This window comes from Plectropomus leopardus, chromosome 21 (assembly GCF_026936395.1).
Source record: "Plectropomus leopardus strain MGB_pleo_1.0 chromosome 21, ASM2693639v1, whole genome shotgun sequence".
NCBI lineage: Eukaryota > Metazoa > Chordata > Actinopteri > Perciformes > Serranidae > Plectropomus > Plectropomus leopardus.
Window position 1 is genome coordinate 14665763 of NC_142196.1, and position 25123 is coordinate 14690885.

Consider the following 25123-nt stretch of genomic DNA (forward strand, 5'->3'; position numbering starts at 1 on the left):
AAAAAGCTAAAGAAGAGGAGGTGGTGAGGGGGAATGTTAAGAAATGCATTTGTTCAATCACAATAGCTTCGTCACCCAGTATCCATGAGCCTAACAAGTGGCTTTAACCCTTTTCAACCTCCCACTGATTTGCGTGATCCATCTCTTTTCTCTTACATGTCCTCTGAGGCTACTTCTTAGAGCAAAGCTTTTTAATTAATGTCTTCTATCCGACAAAACCAAGTCCCTGTTCTGCTGCTGATGCTCTGGAGACCCTCTCTTTGGCCTTGAGAGCTAGGCTGCTAGAAAGACATAAAGACAAACCCTTCTTGAACTCTGAACACAGATTTCCCATGTTGGTGCGATTAAAATGAATAAAAATTAAAGGCATTTTATGCTCATAATATCACAGCCACTACTGAGCTGAGTGTGAACTCATCTCCGCCACACAAAAGCTGGTAATTTCAGTGCCATTAAGAGCTATTAAAGCAAATGACACAAATAGGAAATGACCAAAGACACTTCACCAGAAAAAAGAAAACTGTTCTTGTGACTGACGAAGCATACAAGCTGAAGTCGGTGAGACCTGAACTGCACTGATAGTGTACAGCACAAGTGTTTCCCTCACATTTGCATTAGGGTTTGGTTGTGGGGGCTGAGGTACCAGCTGCTCTGCCTCTCACACAGCCTGTATAGAGATGAATTGCTCCTTGGGTGTCGATAAGTCACCATGGCACACCATGGTCACCATGGAAACTACGCAAACACAGCATTTACGAGGAAACAAGTAATATGAAGTTGATTACACATTCATTTTTTGTTTTTTTTTCCCTCTCAAGAGCTCCTTGGAGGGTTTTTCTTGGTCAGGGGAGACTGCCAGGACTCCAGAGGATATCCCTTTTGTTAGCGGTTACTCTCTGTAAGCATCACTTGGTTTTGCTCCTCCACCAGTCATTTTTCAAGGTGTCTGTATTGTTTGTATCGCATGTAAAGCTGCTCAGTTTTCCTATCAAGAAGCAGCAGAGCACCTCAGGGCCGCAGGAAGTGGAGAGACCCTTGAGGAAGTACTTCTCTGACCAGAGGTACTGAATCACAAGCATGATTGATAAAGAGCCAAATGTAAAAAACCCACAATGAATACCAATGGAGTCTCATATCACTGCTTCCATGATGGAACGGTGTGCAGGGTCACAATTCAGCTCCCAGCCCATGAGTAAATAAAGTAAGAAATGCGAAGCGGAAAGGGAAAACAGAGCAGAGAGATGAAAGGGCCTGGGAGGTCGGAGTTATAAGAGGAAAAGGAGGATTGTGGGGTGATGGTGATAAAAAAGTGAATGTAAAGGGAGGCTATGAAAGCAGCTGGGGTGGTAAACACTGCGAGAAGAGGAGGTGAAGGATATTGAAAGAGAGACGGCATGGGGAGAATGAGCGAGACAACAGCGTGGCACTCACTATGTTGTGGCACTCAGAAAGCTGGCTCAGCAGTATTTGAAGGCTTTCAGATAAAGAGGTGTGTGTGTGTGTGTGTGTATATGGGCAAGCCCATTTGTGTGCTGTACTTTCAGAGGGCATAATGTGTGTGCCACTGTATGTATGTGCAGAGGTATGGAAGACCGGCAGTGATAGTATGTGTTTGTGTGCGAAGGGGGTTCACTGAAGCACGTAATAGAGACCCGGTGTTCGTAGCGTTTAGAATGATGACTCTCTTCTAACCAACGTCTTCTCTCCCCCTATTTCTGATGCCTTCTGGAACAAAGGAAACAGCAAAAGACAGGGTGAGCAAACCTCACGAGTCGGCAGTGGAGGTAATGAGCAGGAGGACGGGGAGGAGATGAGGAAGGCAGGAGGAGGAAGGAACACATTAGCCTCTTACCCGGAGTGTCACTCAAGCTGGCAGTGCCAGGCAGCGCTGCTCGCTGCTGGGCCACAGCCACTCCTAGCCTTCACTGGGATTTATGTCTCGCTTTGATGATGCTCAAACCTGGGGCTTTTTGCCAGTTTACATTTCCTGGATGTTCTGCAGGCTGAACAGGCATGATGTGTGCAACTCATATAAAGTGTATAAAAAATTATAAAAATGACTAAAACCTTTGAAACCTGGATCGACATCACTTTTCCTGGGCTACATAAAGATTCCTTTCACAGGCATTTAAACCTTTGATGCCGGAGCAAATAAAATATTTCTTTCAAAAACATGGGAAAAAGGCAATGAGCGACTTGGCAAGTGATGTCCCACAAATTGCAAGAAATAAGTAAATTTAGAAATTAAGTGAAAGACTAGGGAAACTTTTCCAGAACTATTCTTAGAGTTATCATAACTAAATATCTGAAATGATTTTTATAGAATTACTCTTATTCTTATTATTAGAATTCGTCAGGTAATTTCTTTATTTATCTATTTATTTTTACTTTGCCATTTCTTTGGTTGATTGTTATTAATTTATTTACCCCCACAGAGGTTATATTTGCAAGTTGTCCGTCTATCCATAGATATCATTCTTGTAAATGAGATATCTCAAAAACACCTTGAGGGAATTTCTTCAAATTTGACCATTAATTGATTACAATTTGGTGGTCAAAGTTGGTCAGTGTCACCTTGCATCTCTCTCATTCTTGCAAATCACAAACACCTTAAGGGAATTTCTTCAAATCTGGCACAAATGCCAACTTTGAGTCAAGGATAAACTTACTAGAATATGATGGTGAAAGGCCAAAGTCACTGTGATTTTGAATCTGTCGCATTATTTTAAATATATCTAAAGAACACCTTTTTTTCCAGTTTTGCACAAATGTCCACCTGGACTCAACAATAAACTGTAGATTTTGGTGGTCAAAGGTCAAGGTCACTGTGACCACACAAGACATGTTTTTTGCCATTACTCAGGAATTCAAATGCTAATTATTCCAAAATTAGGATTCTATATCCGAAAGGTAAAAGGTCAACTTCACTGTGACATCATATTGTTCAGCAAAAACACTTTTTCTGGCCATCTCAGGAACAGAAGGGTAGACATTTGGTCAGATACTATATTGTAGACACTACTCCTGAGTAGCCACCTTGAAATAGTGCTACTTGTAGAAATCATCTGTGCTGCCGGGTTGAGAATATGTGTGACGCATCTACATTTTGAAATGTGCTTCTTTGCAACAACATTAATCAAGGTAATCAACTGCCATGACTACATATGAGTTTGGACAGACATGGGTGTAAGCTGTAACTACAACTTGACTGGTTCGCAGAGGCATACAACCAAATGGCGGTACTTTGAGTTTTCTCTTTTATATCATACTTATATATCTTTGGGTTTTGATTGGACCAAACAAGCAAGTTGAAGATCTCACCTTGGACTCTGGGAAATGTTATACACTACATGATTACTTGAAAAATAACTGACAGATTAACTGATTAAGAAAATAATCCTTAGCTGCAGCCTTAGTCATAACAGATTTGTCCACTTAGGAAATGTGAGGGTGTATTCTGGGGATGACAGTAGAATTACTAATGAGGTTCCAGCCATCAGGCTTCTCACACCATCTGGCCACTCATTAGCCTTGGCTTGTATTGGCCATGTTGTTTATACTAGAGTTGTGCTGTATAGTAGTGAGCTTTTCTTGCTCCCCTCAAGTTACACTGAATGCAGTTTTGCCTGCTGTTCTCCCCCTTCTCTATTCCTTAAAGTGTGCTGTATATTAGTCATGAGTTTCACCTAATGATGTATTCATTCATGAATCACTACATGCATGGTGAAGTGCATTAAGCCTTCAGACAGGCCAGTGGGCTCTGTTGGGATACCCTTGCCGCTAAGCTTCATTGAGACAGTAATTCCTCTGCATGCAAGTTCCCACTGGTAATCAAGAAAATGGAGTAAAGCAGCAGTGTGTTATTTATGCAAAGCAACGCAAAAACAGACAAGAGGATGGATGTGTGTTTTGCAATTATTGCACACTTTAATACACAACCATTTGTCGAATTATTAAAAAACGTACAGCAGCATGGTTTAAACGGATCAATTTTAAGGGTCAGCAACATCGATGGCTTTATCTCACTTCGTCTCCAACAACTTCCTTTGCCTCACTTCAAATGCTCCCTTTCAACCCTGCGGGGGAAACTCACAGATACAATGCTTTAGTTCAATCAATAAAGGGCTGCAGAGTCCTAACCTCTGCTTCATTTTAAACATGACCTTGGGAAACCTCTGCTGTAAAAGCCAAATGAATCCAGTCTGCCTCTTTACAGTGAGACATAATCTGACACAAGCATTTTCAGAGCATTTAAATTTAAAACTTGCTTTTATGACAAACTGCTGTTTAATGCTCCCCTTGTGTACCATTTGCAAAATACATTTTTATTTATGTATATATAGTGGTCCATCAACTCTCTCAGAATTCAAATGCACCCACGTTGTGAGGGTAAAACTAAGCTACAAGACATAACTTTATAGATTATAAAGCGAATTAACTGTTTCATAGTCAACAGATATCACAATTAAGAGTTCCTGTTGTTTTTTTTTTGTTTGGTATCCTATGTTATCCTATGTTGTCCTTTTTTTTTTATCATTCTGTGTCCCCTCTGCAAGTTTGGACATTTTTGCAGGACCATGAACGCACCACAGGCAGAACTTATCTTGAGTTCTTGATTCTCTCAGCAGCAGTGTGAGTCGTAGGATGAATAACTGATGTGTTATCCAGTCAAAGCTGATCAGATCGATGGAGTAGACACAGCATATTAAACTGTTAAGTTTCGCTTTCACTGCTTCTAGGGTTCTGCTGCACTGTATGTGCCCAGAGGACGCACTACGCTCAGACATTGTGGTGCAATCACCAAACTGTATATACATTTAAATAGAGCTCCTAATAATCAGCAAACTCAAAAACCAATCTGTGGCAGCAGATGTTTTCATTGTGGCAGGCTGCCAAAAATAAATGAATATATGGGAAACCTTACATACAGTGCTCCATCGACAGAAGAACTTTTTTAAGAAATTAAAAACACCAACAGTATGAGTGTAAAATTACAACACATAACTTTGTAGATTTAAAGTGATTGTAGTGTTTCACAGTCAACAGATATCACAATTAATGTGTAACACTGTTATGAAAGTTGATATTTGCTGCTTAGTAACATAACTTTGAATTCAAACAGCACCAACTAAACTGCGGAGAGTGGAAAGTTCTCTAACAACTGCTTACAGCACTCCTGCAGTTTGTTGTCCATATGAGGAAAGTCGTGTTTACAGTGAGTAAATAGTAGAACAAACTAGTGAGTATTCACTGTGTATACAACAAATCAGCCACTTTTCATGAAAACAATAGATGGCATGATTACACATGCTTTAAACAAATGAAACATTGTAAGTGCATATGGTATGAAACAGACACTGGTGTGAACTTTGTAGGCTTTCTCTATTCTATCAAACACAATATTGTATATTAACCATTTCTGGTTTACTAATTATTAGTATAATTTTTATGCACCCTTTAAAACCAAGCAACTAAACAAGAAATGGCCCAAAAATTAGCAGGAAATTAGAAAAGTAAAAATGGAAAAAAAAACTTTAAAAGTGGTTTTTTTTTAATTCTATAATTAAATAACAAATAATAATAATTATACACATATCTATAAAATGAAAATTCTTTATCCTTAATATATACTTTTAATAATTAAATGTGTTTGTTTACATTTTTCTCTAGTTATTTGATAATTTTCTAAAGATTTTTGCTCTCGTCCTTGTTTTTTGAAAGAAATCAAACCAATTTCTGTGAAATGTGTTTGAACGCAGCTCAACAAATGTAATGACATTCCAGGTTTTAAAGGGTTAAAGAATGTCCAGGAACATGCAAATGATAAATGCTGCTCCCTCTGTCCATGCAGGCTATAAGAACTCATGCCACCTATAATCTAGGAGGTTCTGTCTTATCTGATTATGATTGTGGGGTAAAGAGGATTTAGGTGCTGGTGCCTAAATGCTAGGCTGTACTGATTAGAGGCTTGGTGGACAGCTTATGTAACCAGGAGGCTACAGGAGAGGAGAAGGTGTGCTTTGCCTAAATGGTAAACTCCTCTCAAGTGATGCATCTTTATAACTTGGAAAATGAGATTATGTAGTTCAATAATAAGTATTGAGTCATGATCAGCTGCTCTGCATCTTGCACAGAGGCATCATATTGAGTTAAACGCTGAGACAGGTTCTGACCTACAAACAGCAAATCTGATTTCAATATCGATATCCAGCGGGACGACTCTTTTCAAAACAAGCAAAAAGCAACAAGCTGAGAACATTTCTTCCATAACATGCCAATGCCTATCGACGTAACCCTCTGAAAATTGACCGCAATCCATGCAGATGAAAGCATGATTATGAAAAAAGTGGACCGGCTGCCTCAATCTGACCTGAGGGCACCGATACAGAACATTTGACTTAAAGCTGACAAGCAGCCTCTCCTTCACTTTCCTTATCCCCACCTCCCCTTCATATTTGACTCTCCTACTATCAGCAACTACATCAATATACAAACACACACACAGACAAACACACACACACACAAACAAACACACACACAAAGGCCAAATGCTTGCCTCAGTGCTGTAAAAGCCTGGGAGGAAACAGACGGATGGAGAGTTAGAGGCTGTCTGCAGTGATGTGAAACAACAGGCAACTGTGTGCTCCATGAATTTGCTCCCGTCACACTTAAAGCATTAACCCTTTAAAACCTGAGCAAATCAGCTTCTTTTTTTTTTTTTTTTTCAAAAACATGACACGAATAAAAAAAAAAGGAAAAAAGTATTCACTCAAAAATGACCACAAAATCAGTAAAAAAAAGAAAAAAGTACACAAAAATTATCCCACATTTAAATTTTTAAAAATAAAGAAAAAAGAAATAGTTAGTTTAAAAAAAACTTCATAACCGGAAAGAAGTGCTTAAAATTTATAATAATTCTGTAATATAATTTTAAATATGGTATTATGATATTTGTAAATAGTTCTTTCCAAGACATTTTTTTCTAGCTTTTTAAAAATAATTTTCTAAATCTACCTTTTTTTTTCACTTTGTGGGAAATTTTTTTTATCTAAGTTGCTTGTTTCTTTATTACCGATGTTTTTGAAAGAAATCAAACCAATGTGCTCAGGGTTCAAAGGTTTAAATACTTCTCAAAGGTATCTGAAAGAAAAAAGGCTTAATATCTGCACTTCTACTGATTCTATAAATTAATCAACAAAACAAAATTGTGCATTTGTGGCTACACTGTATAAAGACAAATTAATATGAGAAAGACTGCCATTTTAAGGTGTCAGTTACAGTAACTTATCATGCTACAGCTTCCCCACATTGTGTCATCATCATCAGCAGCGTCTGCGGTGGACTGACTTCGGCTGCTTCCAAGCGTGGGAGGACCAAACAGCACAAAGTCTGCACCCATGCAGGCCCATTGCTCAGCATTCCCACTAGCTAGACTAGATTATTAGATAAAGGGGAGAGTAATGGTGCACATCCACATTAAGAGCAAGCACAAGGCTGGACATGGCTGATGTAGGAAGGTGGGTGGTGGGGGGGGGGGGGTAGAAAAGGCAACTTGAAATGTCTGGCAAGTAGAAACATTGATCTCTTTAAAATGCTTTGAATCCCCGGCCATTATTTTCCCCGGCTGCCCAGACTCTAAAATGAAGAAAACCTAAATAGGACGGATGTTTTCTTATCTAGAAGCTTTGCGTGAACACAAATCAAAACAAAAAGATGCTGCTCTTGCAAACTATGCTTCACATATATTAAATCAGAGCACTGTAGGCATCCATGTAACCCCTAATAGCAGTAATTTATGATGCCAGGAACACAGACTGACTCATATGTTAATGTTGAAGCTCGCACTAAATCACTAATTGTGTGGCAAACGGTTGGTCAGTTCCTGATATTTATTACTCACAGACTGCATATTGTTGTGCTTGTGTGAATACAAAGAGAAATGCATCTAATTTCCTGTCATGCTGAGAAAAGAAAGAGGCAGGTTACATTTACATACAAGTTACAGTATATGCACCAAGACATTTGCAGGAGTGATGGCTGGTGATGGTAATACATTTCTACACATGGAAATATAAAAGCAAAAGTCACTGTAATTCACACTCCTTACAGCACTCCAGCAATTTGGATATGGCTGCCTTTTATGAGCTTGTGCTAAGTGTATTTGCTGTACAACTAGACCCGTGACTCATTGTAAACAAAAGAGGGTCAAGGCTGCACAAATCCTTCTGGCTCAATATCAAGGATGACACGTTCTACTGGATTAATAGAAATTATAGCCTGCAGTAAGGAAGCAACAGCAACATCCAGCTGATGTTTTTCTTTTTTTTTTTTTTTCAAAAACATGAGTGCCACTCTAATCTTATATAATTTAGGAGCACATGGCAGTATTTTACCAGTGGCTATAAGCTGTGGAGAAACAGAACAGATGTGTCGCACTTAAAGGGACAGTTCACCCAAAAATAAAAAATGTATACTTTTAGTGTAAGAGATATTGGCATTGGAAATGTCTGCCTTCTCTACAATAAAATGGAACTAGATGGCACTTGGCTTATGGTGCTCAAAGGGCCAAAAAAATAAATTTAAAAAACTGAACAGCAACACCTCTTACCAGGAATGATGACCTAGTTATAGGCAGTTTAACTGAGAAATATTTTCTTTCTACCGAACTACCCCCGCCAACTGTATCACCTCTCACAAAGAAGCACGCATCCAATGCTAGCTCACCTAGCACCACTGAGCTAGCTAACATTACAGCTTAGCCAAAGAGGACAGCATTAATGTTTACATTAGGGATGCATGATAATATCAGCACATCACTGTTATCAGTATATATTGGCTTTAAAATGAAATATCGGAATTGGCTAACTTGCTGATTACTGCCGATATCGCAAACATTTTTTTTTAATTGACAAAGTGAACATCTACAAAACATCATCATTTTATAAATGAAAACAATAAATGAATATTAAATGAATATTACATACACTGAAAAGCATTGAATTCTATGTCTCCAACTGCTGATAGGCCATCATGATGAGTATGTATCATATGATGTTAATTCCTCTACAGAAGACACTCGATGATTATTAAAATTAGGTGGGGGAAAAAAGTGAATATATCAATATCAGTATAGGTTACTGGCAAAATGGGTTGTTTTTACATCAGCATATCAGATATCGGCAAAAAAAACAATATCATGTATCCCTAGTTTACATCTGTCACAATTAAGAGCCTCTCGTCTATGAGTAGATGCACACTTCCTTCTGTCTAGTTATATGGTTGGTAGTTGTAGTTCAGTAAAAAGAAACAACAAGGTCTTCAGATTATCTTGAGTAACTAGGTCATGATTTCTGAAAAGAGACACTGCAGTTGAGTTATGAAAATCTGTATTTTGAGCACCAAAAGATGAGCATCATCTATTTCCATTATACTGGAGAGAAGGCAGACATCTCTACGATGGATTTCTCCAACATTGCAAGTAGCACCAAAACCATCTTCATTATTAAACAGCACTACAGGTAAGAGACAAAAATGTATTTTTGATTTTGGGTAGAACTGTCCTGTTAAGAAAGACTATTTTTGTTATTCTCTTTTCAATAAAGTTTACAAAACACAACATGATGGAAATTCAACTAAGGGTGTTTCAGGTGCAAGCTCCCGCAGCTGTACACATACAGCACAGGGGCTTGCTTGTTGTGACATGAGCTTCTCACTTTTCCCCCTGGACACCTGTGACAAGCCAAGCAGCAGATAGAACTGGACACAAACTAAGTCGCCCCCCCCCCTCACATGTTGGGGTCACTCAACCAAAAGTCACACAGTAACACAGTGAAGCCATTGCATTAGCCAGTGTCCTTTTTGTTTTGAACATTTAATTCATTATTCATTGGGAAAGGTTTGCAAAGATCCAACACAGCATTCTGAGGCATAACTTACATGACTGCATCTATTACATCACTCTCTCTCGCTCTCTCTGGGCTTTCCTCTATCACTATCTCTTCCGCCACCTCTCCTCCTTCACTTGTAGCTTTTCTCTCTCAACTCTCACCTCCCTGCTTCTTCCTCCAGTTTCTCCTGACGCAATGTCTGGTTAGTTTCAATCTTTTCCAATCTGCAACGGCTTGCCCTTACTCCTGAAGCATGCACTGCTGTTACTGCTGATGAATGTAATCCCAGCTTGATTGACCCTGCTGAAAAGGTCAGCCCTCTCATGCTTAACCTTTATTTAAGGGCAGAGAGGGCCATAGGTGCCACAGAGCGGCACAATGGGCTCTAATATCTGATTAAAGCAGCGGAACAGAGAGGGAGAAAGAGGCAGAGAGAATATGCCAGAAGACTCTGTGTGACTGTATTTGACAAAGGGCTCAGGTTGCTTTGTATAAAAGCACACGGCTGTGTACAAGCCTAGTAATGGCATTTGCTTGGTCAAGGGCTTTCAAGGGTTCTCACTGCACAGTGCGTGCCCCATAAAAGGCTTCCCTGACCTCGGGGAGCTGCCATCTGACAGTCGAGCAGGCCCCGGCAGTCTATTTCCAAATGTTCTTTCAGCTGTGGATAACCTTTGTGCAATCGCGAAGCTGAGCCATTAAAGTCACGTTCAAGTCCTCCTCGTAGAGCACTCAGCAAAATGTCAATTTGAATTAGGGTGGGATTTCCCTTTAAGGTTTTGCAGGCTTCCCCCACACACTGGTGAACAGGTCAGCAATACAGGGATGTGTCTGGAGAACGAGTGGTTATATTGAGGAGGTAAATCACTTTAAATATCAAACAGCGCATCAAATTACCCAACTGGTGTCACCTGAGTTTGCCTTAAATTAGATATTGGCAGCCTCCTTATAATTGATTCTTGTGATATACAGTTTCCCCACGGAGGCTGAATACAATTATTATGCTGAGGCGGGATCCTTGTCAATCACAAATCACTAGTTGATTCAGGGAAAACAAGCCATGCAGCAATAACACAGGAACCAAGAGTAAACAGCAGCCCTATTAGAGCATCTGCACCTTAGTGTTATTACCATATTTTTGCCATTTAAAGATGCACTGTAAATTTAGCAGGCAGTCTGAAATTAAATCTAGCAAAATGTCCAGGTTGTCAAAGCCAAAAGGGAAACATTTGCTGCCTTAAGGAGGAAAGCATCAACAATGCACCACACAGCACAGCACATCAGGAGCTGCATGAACTTCCAAAAATATCAATTCTTAAAATTTATACAAAAAAATTGTATTGGATACCAAACTCATTTACAACAGTAGCAATACCCAAAGTGCCTTCTTCGCCTCCTCATAGAGTACCCCAGGGATGACATTTTTCTGTTAACCTGGCCAGTAGCACACAATAACCGTTTTAATAGCCAACAGCGACATTAGTCATCTGTTATGCTATCACTAAGATAGCGGCTAACGGCTAATAATAAAATAACTAAAAGTAATGTGCGATCTAGGCAGCCAGCATTATCAGTCCTGCCCATCAGTGATGTTAATTGGCAGTGTTCAGACACAATTATTTGGGTCTGAAAAGCAATTTGTTTCTCTTGAAGTACCAGATTGAAACTAAGAAAAGTTGACCTGCAACTAGACATAAACACATTCAGCCTACCCCACCACTCTATTTGATCAGCAATGAAAATATGGTGCCAAGTGCACAGAAAATAAACAAGGTTGTAGCAGAATACATATGCCATATACATATGTCATTGTTGCAGTTTTTTGTTTTTTTGCAGTATCTCAGACAACCTAAAAATATTGTTGTAATTGATATCTTACAGTAAGTTTACTGGGGGAGGAGTTTGCACTACCTGAGGCAACTTACAAATATTGTTGCCATTGATGTTACTGTTAATATTGTTCTTATTATTAGAAATATTTTTTATGCTTCTTAATTTTTTGTCTTTGTAGTATTTGTCTGGGTCTCGGTATTGAGTTAGTAACTCTAGCATCGTGACAACCCTATGCAGGACCTTGTGTTTATGATCCTTTGACATGGAATATAATCCCAGGCCAGTCCTGCCCTGCACAGCCACGATGATGAGATCAGGATACTGGAGACCAAAGGTAAATTACCAGTGATTGGATTTCGTCAAGGTTGACCTACCTAATTGAGGGCCGAGTCACAGCAGGGATGGGACAAGGAGGAGGAGTTGAAAGAGATGTCATCATGTTACCAGGGACACTGCTACAGAGTCATTTAATTTCTGTGAGATTTATCATGCACGAATGAAAACTGCACGTGACCGATGCAACAGTTTCTAAACATGTGGTACGTGGGAAAGGAGAAGCACTGATGACTACCACATCGAATCCTCAAAATGTGCTCGAAGTAAATCTAGTGAAGGGTCAATAGCATTTAGACTGTAAAATCTGACAAGTTGATCTTACTTAAAATAATCATGGAAACCGGTTGCCTTGAAAAGGAAAGTAAATATAAGTAAAAATCTTAATCCATGTTCAATTTATATCTGCTTGTTAAATTCACTTCAAATTCAGATGTATTTAATTGTTGTGAAGTTGTTGCAGCTCAAAAATGACAAGTGAAATTACCTTGTTCTTTCTAAGTGGTAACTTCAGTAAACCAAGTTGGTCTGACTTAACTTCATCATGACAAAGAGGATTTTGCCAATACTGAAGTTGGGAGATTTGCATATTTTGTTTTTCTTAACATGTAACAATACAAGTAGGACTGACTAGTATACACACGGCAGAACACAGATATATACCACCATTGGTGTACTGAAGTTGCTTAAACTTAAAAGGACTGATTGAATTAAACATGTAACTTTTGAGTTGCAACAACTTTACAAAATGATGTAACTATATAACTAAATTTCAAGTTAACTTAACAATTAGCTAAAAAGTGGACATAAATTAAGATTAAACAATATCTACTTACAATTTTCAAGACACTCAGTTTCCTAGATTTTTTTCACATAAAAACACCTTGTCAGATTTTACAGTGTAGCGATGCACCTTCAACAAATTTTTGACATCATCCTCTCTTCTCTGACTCATCCAATCAGTGAGAAAGAGTGATGCGTCAGAGACCCAACTGTGTCACAAGTCCCTGACAGATCTAGTCTACACTGACACACTTTATCCCTGCAAAGAAAGCAACACCAGCAGCTGACGCACCCACCAATTATTTTGTCAAAGCAAACGGAGTCTAAATCAAGCTCCTGCAGTGATTCCACTACTAATTCATCTAGAACTATAAATCTTACTTTCCTGTGATGTTTGTGCGCATGTCACACCTCCACTCCTCATCTTCTGTTCTGCCTTAACATCCACACACATTGTTAACTGCAGATTTCTCTTTATTTAATCCATCCCTAACAACTGTTGCTACTTACGAAGATGGGAAGCGGACAGATGGCACAAGAAAACACCTGATGAGAGTACAGTGCATGCCTGTTTAAGATTCAAATTGATGAACTCATGGTTATTTTTTTACAGGTGGGAGTAGGGCCTTTAATAAGTGTGCTTGTAATGTGTTATGATTAAGGCAGAGTGTTCGGCTTTGAATGCGATCGGGATATGTGAGATGGAGGAGGTGTGATCACACATCCAGTTACGGTTCCCTACCTTGGCAGCCACCGAGGAGCTGGGCTTCTCCAGGAGATCCCACAGCTTCTTCCTCTTGTCTGGGCAGCAGGTGTTATCAAACTCTCCCTCTCCCTCCCTCTCCCTCATTGTCTCTGCTTCCCTCCGCAGCTCCTCATTCATCTGCTCTTTTTTCTGGTGGTAGCGCGCCTGGCAGCAGGACTCCAGGTAGATCTCGTCAATCCCCCAGTAGTCTAACTCCTGGCCGAATGAAAGGGCACACATCTCCTCCATCATGTGTAATTTGCCTGTGCGGTAAAAGTTCAGAATGGAGGTAAAGGCCCCCGGGTGGCGATCGAAGAAGTACTCATTTTCGTTCAGGCTGTAGTCATCGCACACTTCCATCAGGGACTCGTGGGTGTTGCAGTCTCGAAGCTTGCCGAGCCGGGTCCTGGGTAGCCGGTCCAGAGTCCGCCACAGGACCTCGTGGTTCAGACCCCCGACATTAAGGCGGACTCTACGGGAGCGGGCTTTGGTGCGGATGATGTCGATGGGCTCAGGGGGCAGGGAGGGAGCGGTTCGGATGTTGGTGGGCTTGAGCCCTGCTGGTCCAAGCTTTTCAGCCATGGTGGGAAGGATGACTTTTTGGGGAAGATGTTACGATGACGCAAAAAAAGGGGGGAAAAATGTCTAAAATGTTTTGATTATGTTGGATCCTCTTTAGGCAAGTCCCTCCATGGCTGAGAAAACAAAAGAAACAGTTTGTGAGATGACTCAGTGACTGATGACAAATAAGTTAACTAACACCAGCAGCAAAAATTGGATGTATCACAAAACTAACTTTGTTCTTATGCTGCATTGAGTACATCATAAGACCAAAATAAATAAGTAAATCAGCTCCTTTCAAGCTCGAAGACAGTCACCTGTTACTTTGAATTGCCAGTCAAAAATAGTAACAGCTGCACTGTGCTATTGATCCCTTTTATCACATTTCTAAGAAGGTGTTAGGCAGAATCAATGATTTTGTTTTAACAGTCAATATGGCTGCTTTGCTTTGCACTCCTCTCCAGCACTGTTGTGGCTGTAGTGAGGCAATGAACTCCTGCTGGAGCACTATGCAGCCTCTTCGGTCAGAAATGGGACTCAGTGGTAGGTCAGGAAGCAAATGAACTGAAAGAAATCTTGAGATTCACTCATGTGCTCTTACTATTTGAACGGAGGAGGTGTGCGTGACAGCAATTTCTGGGGCCGTATTTAACTTGTCATTTTCAAAAATCTTTTTCTTGCCACTTTAGGTCATTATAATCATATTGTATGAGAAATATCACCCCTTGGACACACAAAAAAGCACTGTGTGGAATTTTTAATTTCAACAGAATGATTAAAAAGCCCTTTGCACTTGAATAATTCCTCAAAATGATATTTAAAAAAGTTGTAAATATTAGTCTTTAATCATTTATTGAGGCAGATTATCATTTTTTTAAAAAACAGGAACAGAGCATTTTACACAGAATTGAGATGAGCGGATGTTCTTGAATGCAACAGTTTTAGTTACATTTGACACTGCCTGATATTTTGTACCAAATACTGGCCACAAAACAGCCAAATTTAAATGCAAATAAGATACAATGAGTAAATGTGTATTGGCAGGGAAATAAGGCGGCGTCACATTAGTGTCTTGACTTGTTCTGCAGTCCTATAAAATCAGAAAGCATTGCAGACCTGTTACGCTACAACGTATTTTGTGCTCAGGAGGGTTTTTCATATAGTACAACACCTTTTATGTAAATCAGTCCAAACAAAATGCACTCGCAACACAAGACTTAAAGTGTCAAAATAAAACAAAATGTCAGAGAAAAATAGTCTCTCTCACCTTGCCGGGATAAACCACCTTTTGCATGCAAACTCCTCTTGTTCCTAAGGGAGCAGAGGATGAAAAGGGAGCCGGGATCCCCCTTTAGTCAAGCGGCCACGACTGAAGAGAGCACTCCGCGGACTCCGCGCACAAAACGCGCGTCCCACATTTTGTGTAAAATGAGTCGAAGAAGAGAGGCAGAAAAAAAAACGTGAATGTCTTCCTCTACAAACGATTACCGGCACAGAACCGGCGCTGATTCGCCATCGGAACAATGTGGAAAGAGTCCTGCCTTCATCCAAAAGCTCGCAGAGACTGGCTCTGTGAATCTCTGTGTGCTGCAGACGTCGTGCGCGTAAAAGGCAACGGGAAGGAACGGGATAAGCCAACTGCGGAGTGTCCCGCTGTATACTACATAAGGAGGAGCGGAGGGGTGCACGCGGGCTGCGCCACATCCTAGAGGTGGAAACCAAGACTATATGAACCTAGATGATATTCCATCTATAGGAAACCAGCTCGTTTTATTTCGAGGTGTGTGACTTGAAGCTGTGGCAGTGAGAGGATGGGAAGTGTGGATGCAAAGGGAGTTGATTCTGAGATATCGTAACATTGGGCTGCAGTACCAACACACTCTTACCCATACAGAAACAATCAATAGAAATAAAAAATAATAATAAGTTACTCAAATAAATACATACTGTAACAAGCTATCCTAGTTAGGCAAACCCGGGAGATGCAAAGGAACCACAAAGAGACACAACATAACAACTTAAATGGGTAAAACAACCAGGAGGAGACCCAAAACCACCAAAAAGGATATGAGATTACCTTTATACAATACAAAATTATCTCTAAGATAGCCAAACAATTACAGAAGTCAAAACCACCAAAAAATACATTAAATTAGCCTACTGCAAAGAGACACATTGTTACTCAGTAAAACACAAAATTATATCAAAGAAACCCAACCAATTACCAAAAGACACAAACCAACCATAGAGAGACACAAATTACGAAAAAGAAAACATAAAATTACATTTAGAGGCACAAAATAAAACATAAAAACACAAAATGCATTTAAAAAAAAACCCAAAGAAGACTAAACACAACTACAAAGAGACACAAAATTACTAAAAAAAAATTACTAAAACTAAAAGAGGAATAACATTATCGCAAAGAAACACAAAGTTACCTCTATAAAACATTATTACTTCAAAGAGACCCAAAAATCACAAAAAGGCCCACAAGGAGACACAAAATGACCAAAAATAGACATAAAATTACCTCAGACACAAGTTACCCCAATAAAACACAAATTTACATCAGAGACCCCAAAAAAATCACAAAACAACCACAAGGGAACACAAAAACACAACATAAAACAGCCACAATGAGACAAATAACCTCAAAAAGATGCATAATGACTACAAAGAAATGCAAAACCACCCCAAAGTTCTTGCTCCTATGTAGGTGGTGGGGCCCTTTGCATATCTTTGCCCAGGAGCCCATAATCCCATAATCCACCCATGCTTTTGAAGTGTTCCTGGCAGATGATATCAGGCACACACTTTTCCCCTGGCGACTTTTAGTGAAAATACCATGAAATGTTATTTTTCCTCTGACTGTAAAACATAATAACAACCTGGGCTTTTATTTTGTGAAAAATCTTTGAAAAAATGATAGAAATGATATTTACTGCAATTTTGCTTCTTTTAAGAGCAAAACAAATTACTTCCTCCACCCACTCATTCTCACACACTAGCAGTGTGGCCAAACATTAAAAGTAAAACAGCTAAAACCTCAGAGGTGACAATAACCAACCATTTTAGATATGCTGCAGCACATCAAGTAGCCTGATCCAAGGGAAAGGCCTGAGTCTTTTAAATTTTTTTTTTATTTTTGACCATTTCAGACAGCAGTAAGCTAGCGATAAACTCTGGCAGATGCACCTTATTGCCTCCAAGTAATCAAACCCATCTTATCTATTAGCTATCAATAGATAATGATCTCCCCACTCCCCGGTCTTAAATGAATAAATAGAGATATTAAATTATGTATCCCCTATTATACCTCAGATCGTTACCTGCACTGCTGGAGTGCTCTCTCCTCTCTCTCCATCCCACACTCTGAGTCCACATGAATAGAGTTCAATATGGCTATGTAGAGCTTATGTGTCAGTTGAACATTTCCCCTTAGCCAAGCGGTTTTCTCCAGAAATTTGATTATACACTGCATACATGTAATTGATTTCCTTGCCATGTTCCTTCCTTCCAGTGACAAGTGATCAATAATGCCGCATTGACTAAGTGGAGCCTCTGTGTGCACGTATACTGTGTCTTAACTGTGTGGGCGCTGTTGTTTGAAGGTCAAAGACTTTGGCACTGGACAGATGTCACATCTGCAGATATGCAGAATGCCACATTATATTTCCAGCAATCACATATGGACCTTATGAATTATTTGGATGTGACGCCAGCACCTTGTAGCACATATGGGCTGCCTACATCACTGCTATGCAAATTTGATTTGAATATAGCAAAAGGGTTATAGGAAATGTGTAAAAATATGCATGCAAGAAGTAAAAAACGTGTTTTTTATGCAACAGCAACACAATGAGCCTCATGCAAGAAATGATATATGAACAAAATGTATCTTATTTTTGCTCATATCCACAATTTGTTATTTTGTTAGTATCCACTGATTATAGGATTCACCAAGGTTTTCTTAGTTTTGCTCTACTCTTTGGTAGGAGTAAATATTACGAGTGGTTGAGAGAACTCTGACCAAGATACGAGAAAAACATCTTGTTTTCAACAAATTGTTGCCCAGCACAAGGATAATACGTTTTACATTTTAGGAACATTTTAAAAAAAATGCATGAATATCATTTAATCAAATTTAGATCATGTTTTAGAGTAATTATAATGATTGGATTATCATATTTCACAGCTATACTTGGTGCAATGATCCCAATTACTGTAATTTCAGTTACTGCAGATCCCTCTGCTGACCAGTGGTGGAATTTAACTAAATATATTTACTTAAGTACTGTACTTAAGTGCAAATCTGAAGAACCTTTATGTAACTTGAGTATTTTAATCTCATGACACTTTCCACTTCACTATACTTCAAGGGGAAATATTGTACTTTTTACTCCACCACAATTGGCAATTATTATTTATAATTATGTTAGCCGTTTTACCAGCTTGTCATATATTTTCTTAAATGAGGACTTGTTGATCTTCCTTTAATTATTTTTATTATTTGTATGTTTTGCATGCATACTTTTACTTTTAATACTTCAATACATTTCCTGTAAATCACATTTACTTTGTTGGATATTATTTATCAGCAGGCCTACATCCATTTTGCTCCTGCATTAGTTTTTCTTCTTCTTAAAGCCCTTTTTTGGTGGCATCTGTCCAGCCTTGGCCAAATGCCAGAATCTTTGCCCATCGCACAAAACTTGCCCTTGTCTAGTGTTAAGGGGGTGTTAGCTGTGCTAATTGGTGACTTATGATCTAGTGGGATGCAGCATTAAGCACATCTGGGTAAGAACAGATTTGGATGGTAAAGAACATTTGTAGTTGACTATTTTCTGTTGTAGGAAAATTAAGAGAAAATATAAGATAGATTTATGAGAATGTTGCTGCATGAGGCCCATTGTTTACCAGACAAAGTTTGCAGTTTTATTTCCCACAACGCTGACATTTATTTGACGGGACTCAGGAGCAGTGAAGCATCTCCCTGACCCCTAATTGACAGACATAAATTATTCTCACAGTGACAACAAAACTGCTGATGACACATTTGTTAATTACTTAGGGTTCAGAAAAATGATTAAGGGCAATTGACTGTGTCCCCTGTCATTGATTATTATCAAACTGACAGCCAGTCAGTTGGTCGATGAGTCATGAAGTGTGAGGCAGCAGTGATGTTAGTACAAAATAATCAGCAGAGCAGGATTGTGCACCATGGCAAATATGCTGTGTGGAGTAATATCATACTTGCAGTATGCAGTATAGCTCTATACTAACATCACCTTGCATGCACAGGTACTCCGGGGAGTTGAGGTCAACCCAGGTCCCACCATGTGGGCAGAATAACTCTAGTTAGCAGCTTGATATCTGTAATTACTATCTTTGCATATAGAAATATGCTGATGCTCTGCAGGTTACAGAAGACTATTTTTTGCCAGAGGGTGTTCATAGAGATGAGATTCTGCAGTTTTTTTAATTCCTGTGTACTATGTGGGCATGTGTGGGTTGTTGCCATAGCAACCCAAATTGTAGCATCATGCTGAAGGAACACTTTGGGCCATGGAGCCAGATAGATTTGGGCGCTGGCGAGGCTGACAGTGATTGAATCAACTATTTTGGTCAATTAACCTTTGCTGTCGGTATTTATCAGAATATATTACACACCCTGAAAGCGCAAATGTGACGCAACGATGGAGACTGAGTGCTGTGCAGGAGTTTTTTTCTACCATTCTGTGTGTGAAAGACGAACTCAAAGGTGAGGAGCAACCCAACAGCTACATTCAGACTCTCTCTCTTTTTGTGAGCGTGTTCCCATCAATCCCAGTCCAAAAAGGGTTGACTGGCTACACCAGTTGCCTAATCCCTGAGCCGTCACTGCCTGCTCTATTTTCCCTTTCCAATTTGTCATAAAATGTGTCCACTCCATCATCCAAACAACACCGCGGACACACTCGCACCCCACAGCTCCTGCTTCTGATGCTGTCAGCACATAAGAGAGACACACAATCATCTGTTCATAACGCCTTCATTAGAGAGATATTAAATACAGTGTGAGCGTATTTTCTTACAAATAAAAAAATATGCAACTGATTTGTGCTTTTAAAGGTGATGTACTGCATGAAAATGGTACTCTTATATATGTTTGTGTTTAAGCACATCAGATTTAAAGGTCCAGTGTGTAAGACTTAGGGAAATTTAGTGGCATCTAGGGGTGAGGACTACAGTTTGCAACCAGCTGAAACTTCAGCTGGTTAGAAATCCTTCAGTGTTTATTGTTAAAGAGGTTTTTACCGGCAGCTGAATTATCCACAGAGGTCTCTTCCTCTCTAAAACAAATGGACCAGGTTTTTAAAACCAGTAAAAACACTACATAAAACAGTTTTACATCGCAAATTCGTGTTTCTGTGATGCTGTTTGGCTCGTCTGAGACAGGCCGCTAGCCCAGCACCTGCTAATGTGAGCTCACCTTAACTTAAGATCCAGACTTCGGGACTTTTTTTTACCAGGTGCTGAATTATCCGCAGACAATTCTCTAAAACAAAGAGATAAGGAAATTTAAACCAGTAAAAACACTGCATTAATCAGTTTCATTGCACAATTCAATTTTTCTCCAGTGCTGTTTGGCTAGCTTAGCCTAGCACTGGCTAATGTATGCTCACCTTTTTTCTCCAACTCAAGATCCAGATGAGATTTTTACCAGGAGCAAAATTTTCTGCAAGGTTCTCTTCTGCTCCAAAACCAAAAAGGCCTGGGGATTTAAAATGGTCAAAACACTGAATCGAGCAGTTTCATTTCACAAAGTAGTGTATCTCCAACACTGTTTGGTATGTTGAAATGGGCGGCTCATCGACCATACGCTAATGAGTCCTCCCCTTTTTTCTCCAATAACTGCTCGTTGTGAAGGGGCTGCTAGCTACAGTGATTGATGCAAAAACACAAATGGCCCTATTTGGAGCCAGTGTTCACTTTGTCTGCTCTGGGCTACTGTAGAAACATGCCAATCTCTAGACGCGGACTCTGTGTTACATGTAAGTTCAGGGTGAGGACCAAAATGCAGAACAAAAGGCAGACAGAGGTTCAAATCAATTGTGAGCTTTAAGAATTGTTGCCCTTCTGTTTGTGGAGTTTTTTTTACCTATAGTAATTATAACAGAAATAGGAATCAAAACTAATCTAAAACCAACCAGGAAGACACGAGAAACACACGGTAAAACTCAGGGAGAGGAACACATCAGGAAACACTGATGATCACAGACGAACTGACAAAGAGCAAAGGCTAACACACAGGTGTACATACTGGGAACTAATCACAAGAACAAGACACAGCTGGAGAACATGGACACGGGTAAAGGAGGGAAAAACAGGGATTGGCTAACAACAAGGGTGTGGCAGGGAACACTACAGTGGAGCAAACAAGACTAACCGAACAGGTGTGCAGGGAGGACGCAGATCAGGGACAGACAAATGACACTGATATGAGACAGGTGTGACAGACAACAGCAGGAAACAGACAAAGGCAGTAGGAACTAAGGACACATGAAAACCACAAGGGAAAGTGAGAACAGGTGAGGACTGTAGGACTAGTGAGAGACGAGCAGATCTAATGAGGGCGCGGCAGACAAACACTAAGGTGGGAAAACACATAATGACAAATAAAACCAGAAATGACACAAAATAAATCAGGAAACAGAACAAATACAACAAGGAAAACCTAACAGAACCTAAGAACAAAGTCCATAAGACAAAAGACAAAACCCCAAACCATGAAACCTGGTTCCTTTGTAGATATAAACAACTCATTGTAATAAAAACAGCCTCAAGTGATTCACCAAAGAAAACATACTTATTATATTATATTCCATTTCTGCCAATATATCCCCCTAAATCCTACACACTGGACGTTTAAGCTAACAAGCCATGATGCCTTTCATGTAAAATAGGTCTGTGTGGCAGAGGAGAAAGAGTGAGGAAGAAAGAGAGAGAGATGTGGCTGTGATTTACTGTGAGCCTTTGCAGGAGCTGGAGAGCAAAAGTCACATTCATTTAAATTACAATAATAAGCATTCAATCAATGTGGGACACCTTTCTATTAATAGAAAGCTGTTATAGATTTGAATACTTGTGTATAAAAAGAAAAAAAGACGTGAGTGGTCCAGGTTAAAAATGCATGCTTTCTCTCCCACTCTGTTCCTCCACTGCCTGCTGCCAGCGCACACTATTTTAAAGGCTTGGATATAACATAATTTTCAAAGATGTCATTTATTATTCTGTGAAATTCAGAGCTGGGGAAGGCCCATGACTGAGGCCACCAACTGTGGGCTTGAAGACTCTGTAAGTACGCCATGGTACAATACAGCATGTACAGTATGTGTGTTTGTGTGTGTGGCTACAGCTGTACCTGCTTTTGTGTTTTTGTCAATAAGAGGGAGGAAACACGCCATAGCAGCAGCCTGTTTATTCTCTTTGGCTATTTTTAGCTGCTGGCCATGTCAAGGTCCACACATCCACCCACCCACAGTGGGCAGCAGTGGCCTTCAATATAATGGTCTGCCACAGACCCGAGTCATTAATCTATGTCATCTCCTCATTCATGTCACAAAACACACCTGTTCGCCTCTGGTGCTGCCAACAACACTTAATGTGTCAAAAATACACACAACACAATGAACATGCTTTGGTATTTGTTTGCGCAAAATGCGACTATAGAACGCCGGGTGCCCGCGAGGCTTATTGGTCTAAGTGTGCACAATATAACCAGGCATCTACTAAATCCTGGACCTTTGCAGTAAGTCATTTCCCTTCTCTATCTCACTGTGTTTATTGTTGCTCCCTACTGCCATCAATCAAAGCAAGGCAACAATGCCTTAAAAACAATCTTAAAAAATAATAAAAAAATGTTTTCTTGTGCATATGTAGTCCATAGCACTCTGGCCACAGCGCTCTATCTGGTGCTGCTGGCGACAAACAAACATGATTGATTACTACTCCGTCCAGCTGGTTGTGTTTGCATAATACATCCAGGGCCATGGATCACTAATTGAATGGGTGTTGTTTTGTTTCTATATTTTTATTGGGATCTCAGCTGGTCAATTGCTCTGACTGACAGTTATGTTGTCCAGCACAGTGAAGCACGCGGACCGCCACAGGCAGACAGTAGAAACACTTTACTCTGCTTTGACGCTACAACTCAGCATCCCTGTTTACCAAATCCACACTGCCACATCGCTTACAGCACAGCTTCAGAATAAACTCAAAATTTCAGGAGTTTGCGCCATACTCATCAGCATTCATCAGTGTGAATGATGCTGCCTTGCAGGGTAGACAAGACGCTCAGTGCTGCACCTTAACCCAAAGTGCTTGTGGCAGCATGATAATGTGAATATAATGCACTCGGTCTAATTGCTGCAAAAAACACCCAGGTTGGCAATCTGAACTGCTACTACAGTCAAGAGCTGTCCTGTGAGGGTAAGCATTTATGTAATCAGGGCAGGTGTGGCACCTTCAGCATGTTCCAGTGATCACTGTGTGTTGTACATTGAAATGAAAGACAGGGAAGAGAGGCCACAGGATGAATAGCAATGAAGTGACTTGTGGTGTAGCTGGCATATGAGCTGGGCCTGGGTTGGACCATTTCGTATGTTCAGTCTGCTTCTGACCAAGTGCCAATTTTATGTTCTGTTACACAGCCACCTGGTTGGAAAGTTATCACTCTATTATACAAGTGTTAGTAATGTTATACTGTAGATATAGGTTAGAAAGCTTCTGCTCCAGCACTGACCGGTGTGTTTAGATTGTTATCAGCAATAAAACGACGGTGTTTCTTATCATGTGGTGACATGTATATGAGCTGACTGTCATCGGTAGGTGGAGGGGATGGTGGATGGCGTGACATTTACATGAGATGGCTGCTAAGCTGCAGACCACTGCAGATAACAGTTTGAGACCAAAAAACAATACCTGTTGTTCATTAGCGACACACTGTGGTGTTTTCAGCAGTGTTTGTGCCCCCAAATGTTGGTGATTTTTGGCAACAAATCAAGCGGGGGTGTTTTGGACGACACATCGCCGCATTTCCATAGGCGTACCAAACGTTAATGTTTTATAGCAATCTGTCGTTGGCTTTCCCATTGCGCTTGTGCCAAACACAGGTGTTTTTTGTGACCACTTACTTATTTTCAGCACCACTGGTTCCCCAATTGTAGATGTTTTTTGGCGACAAATCACATCATCTCCAGCTGCGTTTGTACCTTAAAACATGGGTGATTTTAGTGACACAGTGCAGCGTTTCCAGTGGCATTTCTGTCCACAAACGCAGGTGGTTTTTAGTAACACATCGCACAGTTGCAGCTGTGTTAGTGCCTCCAAATGTGTCCAGTGTGACACATTTGGAGGCACGACTGTCCACCAGTCATTGCATTTCTGGTGGTGTGTGTGCCCCCAGACACTGGTGTTTTTTGTTGACATATGACATCATTTCCAGTGGCCTTTGTGCTCTACACATAAGTAAATTTTAAAAAATAACAGAAATTAAAAAAATCATTTTGCCCATCAAGCTAGCTAGTTTATCTAGCTAGCTTAACCCTGTGGGCTCAGTTGTACTTACACGCTCTCTGTTTCCTCCTCGGATGTTGACGATGGAAATTCGCAAGTTGAAATTGACGAGAAATCGCAACGGACGGTTTTCGTGATCGCAAGGCTTGAAATTTTCCGTTGTTATTTTGTAGAGCTCTCACTCATTCATCACACTCACTCCTGTGTGGCATACCTCAGCCGAGATTCAAACCCGGAAAGTCGCGTTCAGTTGATGTCCTTAACCTCTAGACCATCTTCGGCGCAGAGTGAAACCAGGAATCAGAGAAAGAAAGACGATCAGCCTGAAGCTGCAGAAACACCACCTTCATCAGTCTGCAGAGAAACAAAGTTTACACACTGAAACATGTTGACATGGAAAGATGATCACAATGACAAATTC

At 40.1% G+C, this 25123-nt stretch overlaps 1 protein-coding gene across 3 annotated transcripts in view; it reads right to left on the bottom strand.

The window, feature by feature from the left end:
- kcnb2b (potassium voltage-gated channel subfamily B member 2b) overlaps nt 1-21405 on the bottom strand; it is a 101296-nt gene extending 79891 nt beyond the window's left edge. Inside the window, exons 1-4 of one of the 3 annotated variants that reach the window (XM_042510585.2) lie at nt 21336-21405; nt 20811-20899; nt 20618-20683; nt 13579-14276 (exon numbers count right to left, since the gene is read on the bottom strand). In XM_042510585.2, coding sequence (XP_042366519.2) covers nt 13579-14163 — 585 coding nt within the window. In that variant the 5' untranslated portion in view covers nt 14164-14276; nt 20618-20683; nt 20811-20899; nt 21336-21405. Of the gene's footprint in view, nt 1-13578; nt 14277-15409; nt 15773-20617; nt 20684-20810; nt 20900-21335 lie in introns of those variants that run through there. The other 2 variants (XM_088071889.1, XM_042510584.2) reach the window with 2 other exon arrangements.
- Nucleotides 21406-25123: the final 3718 nt, after the last annotated feature.